This window comes from Archocentrus centrarchus, chromosome 8 (genome assembly GCF_007364275.1).
Source record: "Archocentrus centrarchus isolate MPI-CPG fArcCen1 chromosome 8, fArcCen1, whole genome shotgun sequence".
Classification (NCBI taxonomy): domain Eukaryota; kingdom Metazoa; phylum Chordata; class Actinopteri; order Cichliformes; family Cichlidae; genus Archocentrus; species Archocentrus centrarchus.
In genome coordinates this window covers 2,403,229-2,420,206 of record NC_044353.1, presented here as the reverse complement: position 1 = coordinate 2,420,206, position 16,978 = coordinate 2,403,229, and the positions used below count along the sequence as shown (strand labels likewise).

The window sequence follows — 16,978 nt, the reverse complement described above, 5'->3', positions numbered from 1 at the left end:
CACATCAGTTACTGAACTGTACCTCGACATGTCTGCAGGGATGACTGACACCTCTGAGGCGTGTAGGGACTGTCTGAAAGCACACAGCATCATTTTGGAGAGTTGGAAACTCACTCTCACAGTACTCAGCGATGCTTCAGCCAGATTCATGCAATTACAGCACTGTGCAAAAGTCTTGATCCACACATTTCGTTATATTCTGTTGGAAAATTGAAAATAGGTGCAGTGAGCAATGAAAATACAGCCTGTAAGACCAAAACAGAGTTTATATGATTCTAAAGTTCATATTTGGTGTGACCTCCTTGATTCTTCAGCATAGCCTGAACTCTGAACTCTGAGGCAGCTTCGTCTCATTTCTTTGAGCAGTCTGCAGGAAGAGTTCTCCAGGCTTCTTGAAGGACCTTCAAAGCTGCTCTTTGGATGTTTCTGCTTCAGTAATACTGAGGTCTGAGCTCTCAGGAGGCTGATCCATGACTGATGGTGTTCAGCTGTGTGTTTTTGTATCAGATATGCTTTTACTGCACAGGCAGTGTGTTTGCATAGTGGATCAAAATCTGATGGTACAGCCTAAACCGTGACAGAGCCTCCACCGTGATTCACAGATGCTGCAGACACTCAGACCTCTCCTGACCTCCGTATATACTGACCAAATCTGGATCATCTCTCCATCAGACCTGCTGATGATTTTCAGTGCAGTTCTTGTGTAATATGGCAGACCTCAGCCTTTCCTCCCTGTTTCCCTGCCTTAAGAACGGCTTCCTGACAGCCGCCGTTCCACTGAGACCGTTTCTGATGAGGCGTCAGTGATGGATCAGCTGATGGTCCCGATGCTTCTCTCAGGTCCTGTCAGAGCTTTGCTGGATTTGTTCCTGTTAAAGACGACTTTCAGATCCTGTTCATGTGCTGCAGATTGTTTTTAGGCCTCACACTTCTTCTTCTGTCCTCCACGTGTCAGTTTCCTCAGCTGAAGCACAGACTGCACACCGTGCTGAGATATAAATGTTTTCAGTGAACAGCTCTTTGGAATCACCTGGTTGGTGCAGAAAAGGATATTTTGTGTCTGTCTGTGTTATTTGTTCATAGATTTAACTAAAGAAGAAACATTCTGTGTTTTTCTGACAGGCTGCTGGTAACAAAGAGCCTGAAGACACAATTTAAAACCAGCTCTTTGCTCTGTTTTCTCTTATGTGTCGACACAACACTGATTCCTCCGTCGACACATAGGAGAAAACTGAGCAAAGAGCCAGTATGTGAATTAGTCCTCATTATAACACTGGCTCCTGCCTTGAGTTATGCTTCAGTGATTCACGGTTCGGTGTGAAGCAGTTGAACAAACAAACAAAAAAAAAATTCCTCTGAAAAATGGTCAAGACCACCTTTATAATTAGAGTCTGGCTCCTGGGAAGCAAAATATAAAGAAATGAGGGTTGGCTCAAGACTTTTGCACAGTGTTGTCAATAAGTTTGAAATGCATCAGCACTAAAATCGTGATTTTAGGAAGAACCGGCGTCACTGATTCTTTTCTGTACTGAGTGCTGAGAACAGATATGATGCTCAGAGTGGGCTGGAGGCGGGTTGCAAACGGCTTGCAGATGCAGCACAAACTGCAGACAGCGTGTGGCAGCTTCATGACCTGCTGTGATGGTTATCAGTTCATTTGTGTTTTATTTCAGCTTTAATTTCTAGTCATTAAAGCGAACCTGCAGCTCATCCTGCTCAGACAAAAGCTCCCAATCTCAGTTTAATCTCTTCTAATCCCACTGCGCCATCACGGCCTTTAGGCAGGTACTGCCTGCATGTTACTGCTACACTAAGAGGTCACTGTCCTGTTTAAATGGTCCACAAAGTCCACATTTGGAGCCTGAGGGGTGATGATGGTGGCACAAGGCCCAGCTGGACTTTTACACTGTTTCACTTTTTTATTCCCAACCAAAGAGACAATCAGGGCAAAAATATATTAATGTATCTATATAGATTTCTATCACTATATATAATAGATTAGAATGATACAGAGATACAGATGTAGCATGCATCTATTGATCAGATAATTTATTGCTAATTTTCCAGCTTGATCTCTGCTGACCCTGAACTTCCTGTTCTGTTAAAGTCGAGGCGGCGGCTGCCTTCAGGAGCGTAAAGAAACGCGTATTTGGAGCCGTGTCGTCGCCTTGCCTGCATTCGGTCTGAAAGAAATGAGGCTTCAGGTCCAGTTGAAGTCTTAAAGATTAGTTTGGACCGGTGCAGCGTGGATGACACCCGCAGAGCTGAGCTCGCCGCTGTTGTTAGTTTTATTTAAACGGGTGTGAGCTCATTAGCCGCCTGCCCTCGCCTCTGCGGTCCTGCAGGTGCTTTAACAAAGACGGAGGCTCCCGAGGTGTTTTATTGTTACTGTTTTCAGCCAATTGGCCTCAGCAGAGACAAACAGGATCTTTACCTAATGACTCACCTTCAGTCTGAGAGCAGCTCATCTTATAATTCAAACCTGGACACGCAGCAGCTCAGAGTCTCTCGGGGGATTAGATGAGCTCTGTCTTCTGGATCCTTTTCACATTTTCTCTGTGGAAATAAAGTAATTTGATTGATTAGAAGTGCAATTAAAAGGCTGAGAGTTTTCCTTTTAGAGGCTTAGACAAAAAGTCCAATTAAACTAATTATAGCAGCACAAAATATGTCTAATTACAGCCCTCAGCCCCCAAAGCCATCAGTATTTATTACAAATCACAATGTGTTGCAATAATGTTTGCTCTGCTATTAATATTCATTATTTATTATGTGCATGGCTGCTTTGAAGAAGAGGCAAAAAAAAATGGTGTTAATTCCCTCTGCAGCGCCATAGCCTCAAACATGAGTTTCTTTATCTTTCTTTATCTTCTTTATCTTTTTGGCACCTTCAGCAATGTAGAAAAACTGGTTTCATTTACTCTGTCAGGTGATGACATGTTGGTACGTTCACGTTGGTATCTCAGAAATTCACTGTCGCCACCTGGTGGCCTTCAGACAGAACGCAGGTTTCCAGTTACAGACGGTCGTACGTCACTGTGCAGCTGACGGCCGCTCGCTCGTACACGGTCCATGTTCCCATTGCCCAGGTGAACCTCTAATATTACCAGGTCATATGCCAATCAGTGGTGTTCTTCACTCTCATTGGTAGCTGCTTCAGTCTCTGACCTGGAAGCTGAGAAAAGGTCCAGCCCACTTCTGTTGCAAGTGGTTATTTTGCCGATGCCTCTTGAACTCGCTGTGTTGTTTCCAGTTTTTCCTGCCTAAGATGTTACTACATGAGCAGCTTTCTAACAGAAGCGCTAGACGAGCTTCGTCTGATAAAACTAGCGTTTCCTTTCTAATGTTGGCTAAAAGTTTACCTGCTAATGTGATTATATGAGAAAATGGAAGAGTCCGGGATTGAAATCTAAAGGAGAAAAACAGCAGGCATGGTGACCGAAGTGTAACTTCCAAGGAAAACATGTTTTTTAAAACTCTGTTTGGGGGTTTAAACATTTGTAATGAGGTATGACTGATATTTATTTTAATACACACAGCTTTTATGTCCTGAGTCAGTTTAGATAATGCTTCTAAATAACCTCCCATCCAAGTGCAGAAACCACACAGCTGCAGCTCACAGCTTTGATGCAGTCTGTGTTGATGCTGGGAGACATCGAGGCACTCGGAGCACCAACGTCACATCCTCCGGATTGTAGTGGAAATTTCATCCTGAGACGTTCTCACAGAAATCGGTCAGGGAGGCGGTCTGTTCAAACGTGGGCCATAAAAACAGTTTCATACATGAAAAGCTGCATAAAGCACATTGAAGTGGGGTTTACGTGAACGGCGTAACACTTAAAAGAAACCGTCTCACGTTTTTTCACCACCTGGTTTTCAGTCCCCTGGAAAACATCAGACAGCAGATATGAAATCCATCCCTGCCGTCAGGTCATCAGGTGACCTCTGCAGCTCAGACCTTTCCCTTTCAAAGAAGAGCGCCGATGTGTCGGTCTGGTGGGAAAGCTGTGCGCCGGCTGTCCGTCACCTGCTCACCTGGAACGTGAACCTGCGGCGTGATGACATTTCCTGTAGCAGGGGAGTGTGTCATTGAAGTGTGGATGGGAGCTTTACTTTGTAGATAATCTCAGCTCGGGAGTATTTACAAAGTGCCTCTCCCTCCAGTTGGTGGGTGGAGAAAAATTCTGCCAAGCTGTGCCGCTAAAAGCCATCGATCTGCTTATTCCTGACCTTTTTTCCCTTTTTTAGCTGCAGCTTTTTGTGTCAGATGGTGGGAAGTGAGCTCATTGGAGCTGAAAACCACGTCAAACTGTAGGAGGCACTGAAATAAAATCTCTGCCCTTTAATTCGCAGTTCAAAGAGATCCAGACTGAAGCTTCTGTAAAGCACAGTGAAGGTCAAAGTGTGAATTAGGACAAGGTCCAGGTAATAAAGTGTGAGCACGCTCAGTCAGTCTGTAATGGGGATGGGTGGGGGGGTGATGGAGGGAACCTCACCCCGGGAGAAGGGCGAGACAAAGCTGGAGGAAATTATCGATCTTCTTACGTTCTGCTGTGCCACGATCGGAGAGGTCAAAGACCTGCAGTGAGATGAGGTTTAATGATCACCGTCGCTGGTGGAGGTGTGTCTGCGTGACCTTCTCTTCTCCGCTCTGTGGGAACTTTTGTCTGAGAAATCCAATTTCCAGTTTATCAGTAGAAAATAGGATTTCAGTCACAGGTATTTGGACAGTTTTTAAACTTAGGCCTCTGCTCATCACAGGGATTTTAAATAAGAGCAAAGAGAGGTGAGAGGAGCTGTCAGCCTGCAGCAGGGTTCAAAGATGCAGCAGTTTATCTGCAGCTTTAATTTCAGCTTCTTCTGTTGTCTTAAAAACGTTCTTCATGTTTAAATCGTCCACACGGTGCTTTAATGAAAGATTATTTTGATACTTCAACATGAAAATACCCACTGATAACTGTTTGCTTCTCAGGTGAACATTTGTCATGTTGGCCACTATAAAAAGATCACTTTTAACACTTGGATGAAAATCCTTTGCAGCGACTGCCTGAAGTCACGAATCCTCGGACGTCTGAGCAGAGAGTACAGCCGTGTGCACGTCTATCAGCGGTCACATCAGCAGTAAACAGCAGTGACCCAGCTCCACTGGCAGCCATACGTGTCCACACCGTAACGCTGCCTCCACTGTGTTAGGCAGATGATGTGGCTTCAGATCGTTCTCCTTCTGTTAGTTTCATCTGTCCAAAGATGTGCAGGCACAGGTGAAGTCTACTCTGCCTTCCTGTTCCTGAGTGTAACCAGCGGTTTGCACCTTGTTGTAAATTGTCTGTATTTTCATTCATGAAGGCATCTCTTGACTGCAGACTTCCTCCTCGAGTGTGCTTGACCTGGTTACCTGTTGGGAAGTTGTTTTTCTTAACCATGGAAATAATACTGTGATTGTGCACTTTAGTTGTCATCTGTGGTCTTTCAGGCCTCTTGGTGTTGCATTCAGTCATTTTAGAAATAACCAGATTGGTGATTTGAGCCACTCTGAAGGTTTTTGCTGTCGGTTGGTTTTTGGTTTATTTGGGTTTTTCAGCCTGATGTCGGCCTCCTTCATTTCCATCCTCGTTGGATCTTTGGGAGTTCCAGTGAACGACCTCCAGACCTTTAATCAGTTAAATCTGTCACGATATAATGAAGAAACAGGTCTCACCTGACAAGCATGAAACTGTTTGTCAGGCAGTTGTCCAATCACCTTTGAGCCTCTGAAAACGGGGCACTGTCTATAAAAATTCCCAAACAGTGAATGCAGCGCTTTGTTAAAGCCCTTGAATTAAAGCTGAGAGTGTGCACTTCCATCACAGCATGACTGATTTAAAAGCTACTGTGGGGATGTGCAGAGGCAGAACTACAATAAAACACATCACTGTCCAAATACTTATAGACCTGACTGTATCTGCATCAGCTCTGCCTGTGCACTCAAACTCCCACAGGTAACACAGATATTGGGCTCTGGATCACTGCCACTCTCTCTGCTTTCACTGTCACAGATGAAACTGTGACAGACGTGGTTAAATCTTCGCCCGCCAATCCAACAGCAGCATTCCTGCCTCATAGGCGGCCTCAGCTGCAGAAATAATGAACAGTGGTCATTAAAAGTCTGGCAGCTTCACCCACAGAGAGCATCAGACATCCAGAGGGAAACAAACAGGGCTTCAACATCAGAGCGAGTCTTTGTGGGACACCTGCAGGTTTCTGCTTCCTGAGTGTCCTCACCTGTGGGAGCAGGTGAGTCCTGCAGGACAAAAAGAAGCTCCAACGCCGTCTGATGTCGGCTTTATGTCAGGCAACTTTTCCCACGTGTTAAACTTTGTTTCCTGCTGTTACAGACTGTAACGAGCCCCCCCCCCCCTCCCCCGACCCTCTAACAGCCTGCAGACTGATTTCTGTGTGAAGGAGAAATTTCCACCACAATCCAAAGGATGTGATGTTAATATCAGCTTAGAAATAGTCTACTAATAATTCATAAGCACAAAAACAGATAAGCTGTTCATACAGCAGACTAACACGACTAAGCTCCTGTGTTAATTAATATCTCATCTTAATTCACCCGCTTCCTGCTGCGGCAACAACAGACTCGGCTGCTCCTCCCCGGTGACCTGCTCAATCCTGAACCACCTGCTCCTGGTTACTGATGGCATCACAGACACCAGCATCGAGCACACAGGCACGACTTTTAGCACCTAACATACAATCAATCTGAAGGTGAGAACAATGGCCATGAGTTACAGTGAGCCAGAATGACCCCATCTACAGTTTCCAATGGAGAGTTCCCCAAACATGGTTTCACAACCTGCTCCAGTGAAAACAAAGATCCTCCAAAAATCCTGATTACAGCAAAGTTAAAGAACCTCTGCTGAACTTTATTCCACTCTTACATTCAGATAAGAACTTGATCTGCTGAGTTCATCAGGTGTCAGTGCTTCAGTCTCTGCCAGCACCGAGATCCTGACCTACATTATATCTAAATGTCTGTCATTTCTACACAGGAAATGATTGTAAGGAACAAATAATCAGATGCAGCACTCATCACACGAGTCATCAGCCCACAGTCATCACATGCAAACGCATCATTTACAGGCACGTCAGCGTGGGACTGTGTGGCTATGATGATGCTACTGTTGAACTATAATGCGTGAGGTGGGGAGGACGGCACATTAACATCCAGGTGGAAACACTGACATGTGTTAGTAACATCCACGTTACAGAGTGGATTTATACCTGTGGAAGGCGTCTTTGTCAGGAAGGAGTGTTAGATGGTTTGCTGAGGGATTCATCTCCATCTCCTGCATTCTTTCTGTCAGACGGCTCCTCCATAAATACACCTGTCACAGGTGGATGAGTGGGACACACTCAGACCTCTCCCACAGTAGACATCTTCACTCCACAGCAGGCATAATAATGATGTCTGTATTCCAGTGAGGAGAGGCGCTCCTGCTGTGAGCTGCAGAGTCAGGGTGGACGGGCCAAAAGATAGATCGGCTGAAGGTTGTCAGTTTGAATCTCTGGACCCAACAGCAGTCTACCTCTCTTATATAAAACACATCTTCACCTTCATATGTTCTACTAATGTTAACATGCTAACTGTGACAGTGTTAGCAGTTATTTGATGAAAATGTAGATGACTACCTTTGTATGCATAATTGAGACTGCTGGAGGCTCTTCTTCTTCTGTGAGGTTTATGAATTGGTGCCAGGAGCTGGCAGGAAGTGCAGATCTAAATGTCAATTAGCACATTCGGCGCTTTCAGAGACAAGAAGGGAAGAAAACCCCACTCAGTTATCCTGAAGACAAAAATAATATTCCATGTCTTCAACACAACCTAAAACTCTGTTTAACCTGTTTAATTTTCTCAGGTTATCTGAAAACCCAAGAAGACCTTCAGGGAATGTTCGCCGACCAGGCTGCACGCTCATTGGCTAATGAGCTGTCAGTCACAAGTTATTAACCAATGAGCGCGTGGATTCATGGTCAGACCCGCCCTTCCCCATTACATCCAGATTTTTGCAACCTAGACGGCGACTGTGGAAAGGCGGGACTTCAGAAACCCACAGATGATGTCATGGTGGTCACATCCATCTGAAATAATTGACATCATCTTCTTCCAGCTGCTTCCTTTAGGGGGCGCCACTGCTGATCATCAGCCTCCACCTGACTCTATCCCAGCATCCTCCTCTGTCACTCCAGCCCTCTGCATGTCCTCCTTCACTACATCCATGAACCTCCTCTGAGGTCTTCTCCTCCATCTTCAGTATCTCCACCCTCCCTCCCCTCCACATGTCCAAACCATCTCAGCCTCTCTGACTGTGTCTCCAACCTGCCCAGCCTGAGCTGTCATGTGACTAATCTGACATGACTAAACTAATAACGTGACTGATCTGCTGTCGTCCGCAGTGGGAGAACGAGCAGCTGCACAGCCTGGAGGAGCGAGGTCGACTTCTCCTCTCCCTTCAGCTCCTGCCTCCGGCCAGTCTGGAGGAGAAGGACGTAGAAGGAGGAGGTGGAGGTGAAGGTCGTCGCAGCGGGGGTCTCTGTGTGGGCGTGAAGCGCTGCGCCCACTTGGCAGCCATGGATGTTAATGGATTCTCCGACCCCTACGTCAAAATGTAAGTGGTCTTGGCACGATATCGAACCCCAAATTTCCTCCCTACGTGCATCTGTCAGTGTGTGTGTGTGTGTGTGTGTGTGTGTGTGTGTGTGTGATAAAGTGAAAATAACATATGCCCACACAAAATATATTTTTTAAAGAACTCAAGAAACTTAAACTAATACGCAACTTTTGGTGTTTTCATTAACTGCAAGTGTAGCACACCTGTACTTAAGGTAACACACAATCTATTGTGAGGGACCCCTCATTTTAGCCACCTGTGTCAACGTCCACCTGTCAATCAAATAGGCCACACCCCTAATAATGCAAGCTTTATCTAAACAGGTGAGTTATAGAAACATCCTCTCCATACAGCTGTTATGAAGGAGGAAATGATCCACAGAGTCCAAAGCAGTTCCTGCATCAGCTGTAAACATGTTTATTTCTGCTGGAAGGTGCCTCTGCTGGACACCAGAGGAACTGCAGATTTTGGGCACTTCAGCTTCAGCTTAATTTTTCAAAGGTTGCAAATAAAAGCATATGCAAAAATATTTAGGTAATAAAATTCCAACCAGGGGGTGCTGTAGTTCCTTTTTAATGCTGCTAAATTCTCATTATTAAATTTGCAAAATTTTTACACAAATTTTACAAATTAAGCAGGTAAAGTGGAGAATACTCTAAGACAGAATCAAAGAGGGCCGAGGGCCATTTTCCAAATTAGTTCTGTAGGACCAGAAGTTTTTATAACTAAAGGGAATTCCAGTTTAAGGTGCTCAGGTGGTTTTCCGACACAGAAGATACGTCCAGCCTTTATAATTTCTATTAAAATAAAAATACAATTATAAAGCTAATAATGGGGCCGCATCATGACACATTAACACTAATTTTTCAGTTCACTGTCTTTTTTTTAAAGTATTCAGAGATTATGTCAAATTAGTGGGATGTTTGTGCCCCTAATTTCATTCCTAATTCCAATGTGTACATAATTTTCTAATTTCCTGCCAAAGATATTTTAAGCCAGTCACATATTTTTAATTTTATTTATCTCTTTGACTTTATTTAAAGAAGAAAAATCAAATCTTGGAGATATTTCAGAGCATTTGTTGGGCAGCAAAGTGGCTTTTTGTGGAAAAGCTTCTTTTTTATTATACACTGGCTCAGCGTTTTGGCTGCTCACCAAAAGATAACAGCCTCCCTGAGTAACTGTTTAAAAGCATAAATCATAACTGGGATTGGCGGGCATGCTGGTCCAAACCGGACAAAAAGATTCCTTGTGTGGTTTCGTCCCTGCAACCATCGCCGAGGACGCCGACTACAGCCAACAGTTCGCCTGAATAAGACAATTAAAAGCTGGAGTTTTGCCATCTTATTAACTTCTGCAAATCAAGGATGCAGTTATTGTTAAAAAAGCTCCATCTGTTTCCTGGCAGGAAGGATAATTAGTGTGAAGAAGAAAACATTTCGAGCGGCGTCTCAGCTCTGTCAGAGGGAAACACCGGGGGCCAGAGCCGGGGATTTAAGGCTTCTTCTCTGCTTCTGTTTCCTCTCGAGGGACGCTCACTTTGAAGAGGATGACTGTTTTTTCTGCTGCACGCTGTCTGAATACAAACAGAATCGCAGCCAGAACAACAAGGCGGCTCAGCTCAGAGGAAACACACATTTATGAGTTTTAGAAATGACTGCAGCATCCAGGAAATGATCAGTTCAGGCAGTACATCAGGTAAATCTTCATGTCCGTGTCGCCCACCTGAGCATCCTTCAGTTTCTATCCAATTAGAGAAAAAAGGCTGATGTAAAAAAAAAGGTGCAATTCAGCAACACCTGAGTGTGGATTTAAACAATTTTCATTAGAAGCTTTTATCAGTATAACACTTTTCCCCAACGATACAAAAGCTCCAAATATAAAAACAATAATAATCCCTGTTACCCTGCTCTGGCTCCTTTTTGCCCCTCCACCTGACCAAGCACCTGCAGGCGAGGCGCTGAACCCCAGAAAGGCTTCGGTGGTCGTTATCGCGGCTGTTCGTGAGCAGCACGTCAGTTTTATAAACTCCCGGTGTGACTGCAGCCCACGGGCTCACAGAGCAGGTCTCACTCTCAGCGTAGACGCGAAGCTCAGGATCAGGACTTTCTCACATTAATTAAATCAAACCACGCAGCAGCTTATTGATGACCAACATCATGAAGGTGTTCTCCTGGCTGAAGGTTTTTCCATTTTCAGCATCTTCTCCTGCAATATGAAGCATCTCTGCCCATCGGGGACATTCAGGGTGAACTTGGAGAACAGTTCAACCTCATCCACCATCTTCTTCTGTGTTTATTATCAACCTAACGATGTTGGAGAAGAGCCTCACTGATGGTTTCACTGATCTCAGAGACTTTGGACTGGTTTGAACTCTCAGTGGTTCCTCAGAGTTTGAGTCTGGGAACTGAAGGACCCTGAAATGGTTAATGATGCCAGCGTTACACAGCAGATATCCAGTGAGCGACCTCGGCTCTTCACCTGCAGAGCTGAAGTTAATTCAGAGAAAATGAACAGCTTTAATTTTCCGTCCAGCAGCTCGGGGCTTCTTCATACAGAAACGGGAGGGCCGGCCTTTCTCGTCCCATCAGTCTGCAGAGAGATGAAGCTCCAGTTCGCCTTTATTATTTCCTCGTGTCATCTTTAAAATAACTGGTCAGGACCAATCACAGCTCAGCTCTGCCTCCTTGAGGCAGCCACTGCTGCTGTAACTCTACAGTGTGAATACCTGGACCATGAGCCCCCCCCAGCAGTATTACTAATATTGTCACACTGTAGGAACCAAGGCCTCCTTTAGGGACGACATGGTCAAGTTAAGGTTAGGGTGGGGCTGAGAACCCATCAGCTAGCATCCTCACTGATGAGGACCATCTTCAGGCCTCCTGGTGTACTCAGTGCAGTCCCAGGGTGTAATCTATCGCTGTTTAGTCAGATGCTGTGTGATGTTACTCATACAGTGTTGACAGCATTTGTCACGTTTGTGTTTTCGACTTAGTTTTGCTTTAGCCTCTGCTCACGGTTTAATTTCACTTTCACAGTTTGGCCTTCTTTAGGAAATAAAAGCCACTCTGCATCCTCGGCTGTTTTCCCTTCAGCTCTGAGGCCACCTTCTGTTCAAGGGCTCAGGTCATGAGTAGGTTTGGGTTAGGGGGGTCCCACAAACGTGTGTGTGTGTGTGCTGCACTGTAAAACTGACTCAATTAATTCTACACTGCAGCTTCAATAATGATGACTTCCATAGTTTCATCAGACAGCAGCAGAAATCCATCCTGCGCAGAGCGACGGTCGCCTCGGGCACCCAAACACTCGTTTAATTAAGCTTCATTTCCAGTCGATGACTTCAGATCGCTTTGTTTTCTCTCTCTAATGCATTTCTTATTAACAGCAACCACACACGATGGAATTATTCACCTTTTGTAAAACTCATTGATATGATATGAAAATTAAATTGAAGTCAGTGTGTAACAGCAGCCTAAAGTGCAATGAACAGATCTGTTTAATTAGTTGAATTCAGTCTTTTTGTTTCCTAACCCACAGTCCAGCTTTGACAGTGAGAAGTCTGAAATCATAAACTATCAGGACTTTTACCCCTGAAACCCAAAATGTTCTGGTTAGCAAATATTTCTGTATTTTCATACTGAGCGGCTCTGCTGAGCAGCCAAATCATTTTGTAAATCAACGTGTTTCTCCTCTTTTTCTGCCTCTGCTCTCAGATACCTGAAGCCCGACATAGAGAAGAAATCCAAGCACAAAACAGCCGTGATGAAAAGGACCCTCAACCCCGAATTTAACGAGGTAAGATCCCTGCAGCTGCTCCCCTCGGCCGGATCGCTCCACCCTCACAGAGCGGCGCCGTTAACAAGCTCGCTGGCTTCACCTCAGTGGTTAAAGTTTCATTTAAGTCTGGTGCGGCTGGCTGACAGCATCGCTGGAGGATGAACCTCCTGCATCTTGTTTTCCTCTCAGAGGAAATATCTCATGTTTCTTCCACATAACCCGATCATAACCTGACTGCGCGTCTCTCACTGAAATTATTTTTTTTCTAAATTCAAGTGCAAACACTTTTTTTTCCTGGTTTTATGAAAGAAGAACTAAAAGTTATTGCCTTTAAGTATGAATAAATATTGGTAGGATACGGTACATTTTAAAGCCCATCTTCCAGACTGAAGCCTTTAAACATTAATCAGATTGGTGAGGCTGTACTCAAACTATGAGGTTTGAATGCAACAGAGAAGCCTCTAAAGACCGGGACAGAGTTAGCAGTTATTAAAGTAATTATAACTTAGAAGATGTGTTTTAGGACATTATTGGGATGAAATCCCGGCTTCTCTGGATTCTTTAAAAGTCCATCCATTTTCATCCGTCTAGCCAAAGTCACGTGGCAGTGACAGCAGGCCGATCGGTGTATTCGAGACGTCCTTTCCCCCCAGCAATGTTTTCAAATTCCTCCCGAGGCACTTCCAGGCCAAATGAGGTCTATAATCTTTCCGGTAGGTCTGCTTGCTTTGGAAGGACGATTTGGGAGTGACAGACTGCCATAACCTCAAAAGCCGCCAAAAGGAGAACTTGTACCCCACTGACTTTGGAAGAAAAACAGCCTGGGAATGAGAACGGGCTGGAAAACAAGTTCAAGGTGTTGACCTGACCTCTGAACTCCCAAAATCTCAATCTGATGAGCTGGAAAAACAAGTTTGATGTATAGTGGCTGCACCTTCCCGGACTTAACTGAGCTACTCCCAACATCATGGCGCCTGATGGCACAGGACACCTTCAGAAATCGGATGGTGAGTCTGGCCTCATCTCAGCCACAGCTGCACCATCTGTGCCAGATGTGAAGAACTGTGTGGCATTTGGTCCACATCTGGCCAGCACCATAATATGTCTAAATCAGGCCCAAATGTTAATCTGGGATAGGGCCAAATCCATCAAATTCTACTAAGATTTGTCATTTCTGTCTCGTGTTAAAATATCTGATCTGAATCTGCTCTGCAGCTGAAGATTCATCAAAGTAGTTCATAAAACTGAGATGATGAATCAAAGCGAGGAGGTCTTTGTGGTTTTATCCAGCAGCCAAACATCACCGCTTTTAACGGTGGATCGCACAGACCTGTATTCACTCTATCCCTGCATGTTTCTGCAGGAGTTCTTCTATGAGATCTCCCTGTCAGAGCTGACCAACAAGACTCTGGAGGTTACAGTGTGGGACTACGACCTGGGGCGCTCCAACGACTTCATAGGTGAGCGACTGATCACCCGGGGCTCCAGAAGCTCTCCTGAACACTGTAGCTTTGTGGGCAAGTTGACAAAAATCTGTTTGTATTTGTGTGGAGTGTCTCAGTAAGTTTTAACAGGATCATCCTCCTCTGGTTCAGCCGTGAAGAAGTGCTGTAAATATTAATGAGTCTAACACATGCTGCTGATTAGTGTTTGCAAAGCTCTTCAACTTGTCTTTAAGATTATCACTGCATATTTATCAAAATTATCATCTGTGTTACTGACTTAATTCTTTCTCCATTTTCATAAACAGTTTCTACTATGTTAGTCTCTTGTGGTTGGCTTCAAGTGTATTCCACTTCAAAAAAGCCACATTAATCCAAATTTTCTAGGCTCAATCCAACTTCAGCAGGTGAGTCACAGGTGGAGGGAGAAATTATCCACAGAGAAAAAGCAGTTTCTGTATCAGCTGTCAGCATGTTTATATCTGCTTGAAGGTTTAACATGGGAGTCTATGGGGACTGACTCACTGCTGGCTCTTCAGTATTGGCTTCATTTCTCAGCCCTGGAGGTTACCCCTTTGTTGAGACCCAATCATGAGGTTTTAGGGACACTCTGGAGTTCCTAGGTCAGAGTTGGTCCTGCATGGTTGGTTCTTTTGGTGGGACCATAAATCAAGTATAAGTAGTCATAGGCAATAATGGTGTTTAAACAAGAATGATAAGACACTTGAGGTTGAAATGTTGCACTAACTGCAGAAAGTCTTCCTGTGCTTCCTCGCTGATGTTCAGGTGGCGTCTGTCTGAGCTCGAAGTCCCAGGGTGACGCCCTCCGTCACTGGATGGACTGTCTGAAGAACAAGGGCCAAAAGGTGGAGCGGTGGCACATCCTGACCAACGAGCTGCCACGAACCCTCAGCCACGACTAACCCCGAGTAGCAGCCTCCACGCCTGCAGACAGTCGCTGTCCTCGGGGTTTTTGATGCACAGACGCAAGCGACTTCATCACAGGAAACCGCGCTAACTTAGAGGACAATGTATTATAATATGAGCCACCATGAGAGCCAGGGGAACCGGAGCAGCATGGTGGTGTGCCTTCATTATTGATCAGTAAGTCATCTGGAGCAAAGATGCTGCTGGCTCCATCAGCAGTGTCAGCATCACATGTGCAGTCAGCACCAGGTCACATAAATACACAACAGGGTCAAACACCTGACTTATGAGGGGTGGAACTCTGTGATGGCGCGTTGGGCCGCAGCAGGTCAAACAAACAAACAAACGAACAAACAAACAAACAAACAAATAAATAAGGGTTTGGGCGTGTGTGTGTGTGTGAGGGTGTCAAAATTGTTTAAAAAAAAAAAAAAAAAAAAAAAAAATCCTCAGAAAAGCTTCAGATTTACAAAAAAAGGCACATTTGGTTAAAAAAAAGTTACTCTTTTTCCACATAAATTTACTTGTTTTTCCTCATAATTTACTTTTTTCTCATAAATTTAATGTTCAATGTTTAATGTTCCTTTTTTAAAAAAAAATGTGACCACTTTTCCTCTTATAACCCCACCCCCTACTGAGCCCCTTAAATGGTATTTTTGCCCTTCTGTTCGCCTAATTCGCCATCATAGGAACTCAACAAAGTTAGGAAGAAAATTTGTAGATTTTGACTGAAATTAATCTGCATGTTGTCTGTGTAGATTCTCAGTTATCCAGGTCATAGTAGTCTCCAGGGGACTACGCCCACAGGGGTTTAAATACCTGGGTCTCTCCACCATTTGGTTGAGAACTGAAGAAGCCTTTCGGATGAGAGGTGAAACGTCTTCAAGAAACAAAAAGAAGTCCAGTCGCCTTTTTCAAGCTCCAGAGACTAATCTGCATGTTATGTTCCTGTGCACTTCGTGTCTGCCGCTCTCTTTAACAGAAAAAAGAGAAATCCAGCAGTCCGAACGCTGCTGTTCTGTTTACACTGAACTGTTGTTTCTTTGCTCGACCGCTGCAGTCCCTGCAGAGCATGCTGTGTGAGGTTTACATGTACAAGAGGAACTATAATATACTACAGAATGTGAGAAACATGCATGGATGTGTCTTGTGTCGCACTTCAGCTAGCTAAAAGAGCTGTTTGCCGCGTATTGGGGAAAACCGAATGCTAACATTAGCTGGCTAAAACGCTAATGAACTCGTAGCAAACAGACAGCAGAGCCATTCCACTTCCTGTTTGTCCCATTTTAGAGAAACTGGCGGCAGTCCAGCAGGAGGCGCTCTGAGTGAATCAAACATCTTCAATCATTTCCAGCTGCTTCTAGACAGAAAGTCCACATTTTATTTACAAATCCAGCTTAAAGATAACGTGTGTGAACTGAAATAAATCCACTCATGTGGCACTGAATACTCTGATAAACGGAGTATCTTGGTCTGTTTTGCTTTGGCATCGTGGAGCCGAGTGGAGGACCTGAACCCATCTCAAGATGAATCTGGAACACGTCCCAGTGTGGACACCTGAAAACCTTCTGTACGTGCTGGATGCTCATTTAAAGTATAATATAGTCACTGGTTTGAGGAGGTTTTACTGCCCGAGGTCAAAACCTTTCAGATGGCGCCGTAGGAGCACGACCACACAGGAAACAGTCTTTTGTAGTTTTGTTGAGTTCCAGCCCTCATACTGTACATGTTTCAGTTCATGGTCCTGGAACTGGATCATTTTCTGGCCACAGGAACGTCAGGTTTGGTTTGGGTAGAAACTGATTGAAAACGATGATCGAATGTAACTTCACTTCAGTTACGACTCAGTCCAAACAGTTTCCCTCTTCAGTGTAACATTAAGCCAGAGCTCTGTGGTAATGAGATCTCTTTATATAAGTGAGTACCATTCATGTGGTGTGTTGTTGGGGAAAAAGACTTGATGGGTAATTATCCTTATTGTAGCTGTGGTTTGGGCCAAAAATCTTCAGAGTTTGGACGGAAAGCTTTATTTTCCTCATGTTTGAGCAGCAGCGGGGAGCTGTGGAAATGTTGTCTTAACTGTGTTTTAAAATGGTAAAGTTTGTGTTCATTACTCCGTGGTGATTTAAGCATGTCCATCAAGGAAGACACTACAGACCACTACAGCAGTAACCTGCA

The 16,978-nt window shown here is 44.5% G+C and overlaps 1 protein-coding gene across 1 annotated transcript in view; it reads left to right on the top strand.

Moving 5' to 3' along the window:
* The window catches only part of doc2a (double C2-like domains, alpha), a 67,685-nt gene extending 52,889 nt beyond the window's left edge, over positions 1-14,796 (top strand). Inside the window, exons 8-11 of the mRNA XM_030736530.1 lie at positions 8,440-8,651; positions 12,368-12,449; positions 13,795-13,891; positions 14,660-14,796. Coding sequence (XP_030592390.1) covers positions 8,440-8,651; positions 12,368-12,449; positions 13,795-13,891; positions 14,660-14,796 — 528 coding nt within the window. The remainder of the gene's footprint in view (positions 1-8,439; positions 8,652-12,367; positions 12,450-13,794; positions 13,892-14,659) is intronic.
* Positions 14,797-16,978: the final 2,182 nt, after the last annotated feature.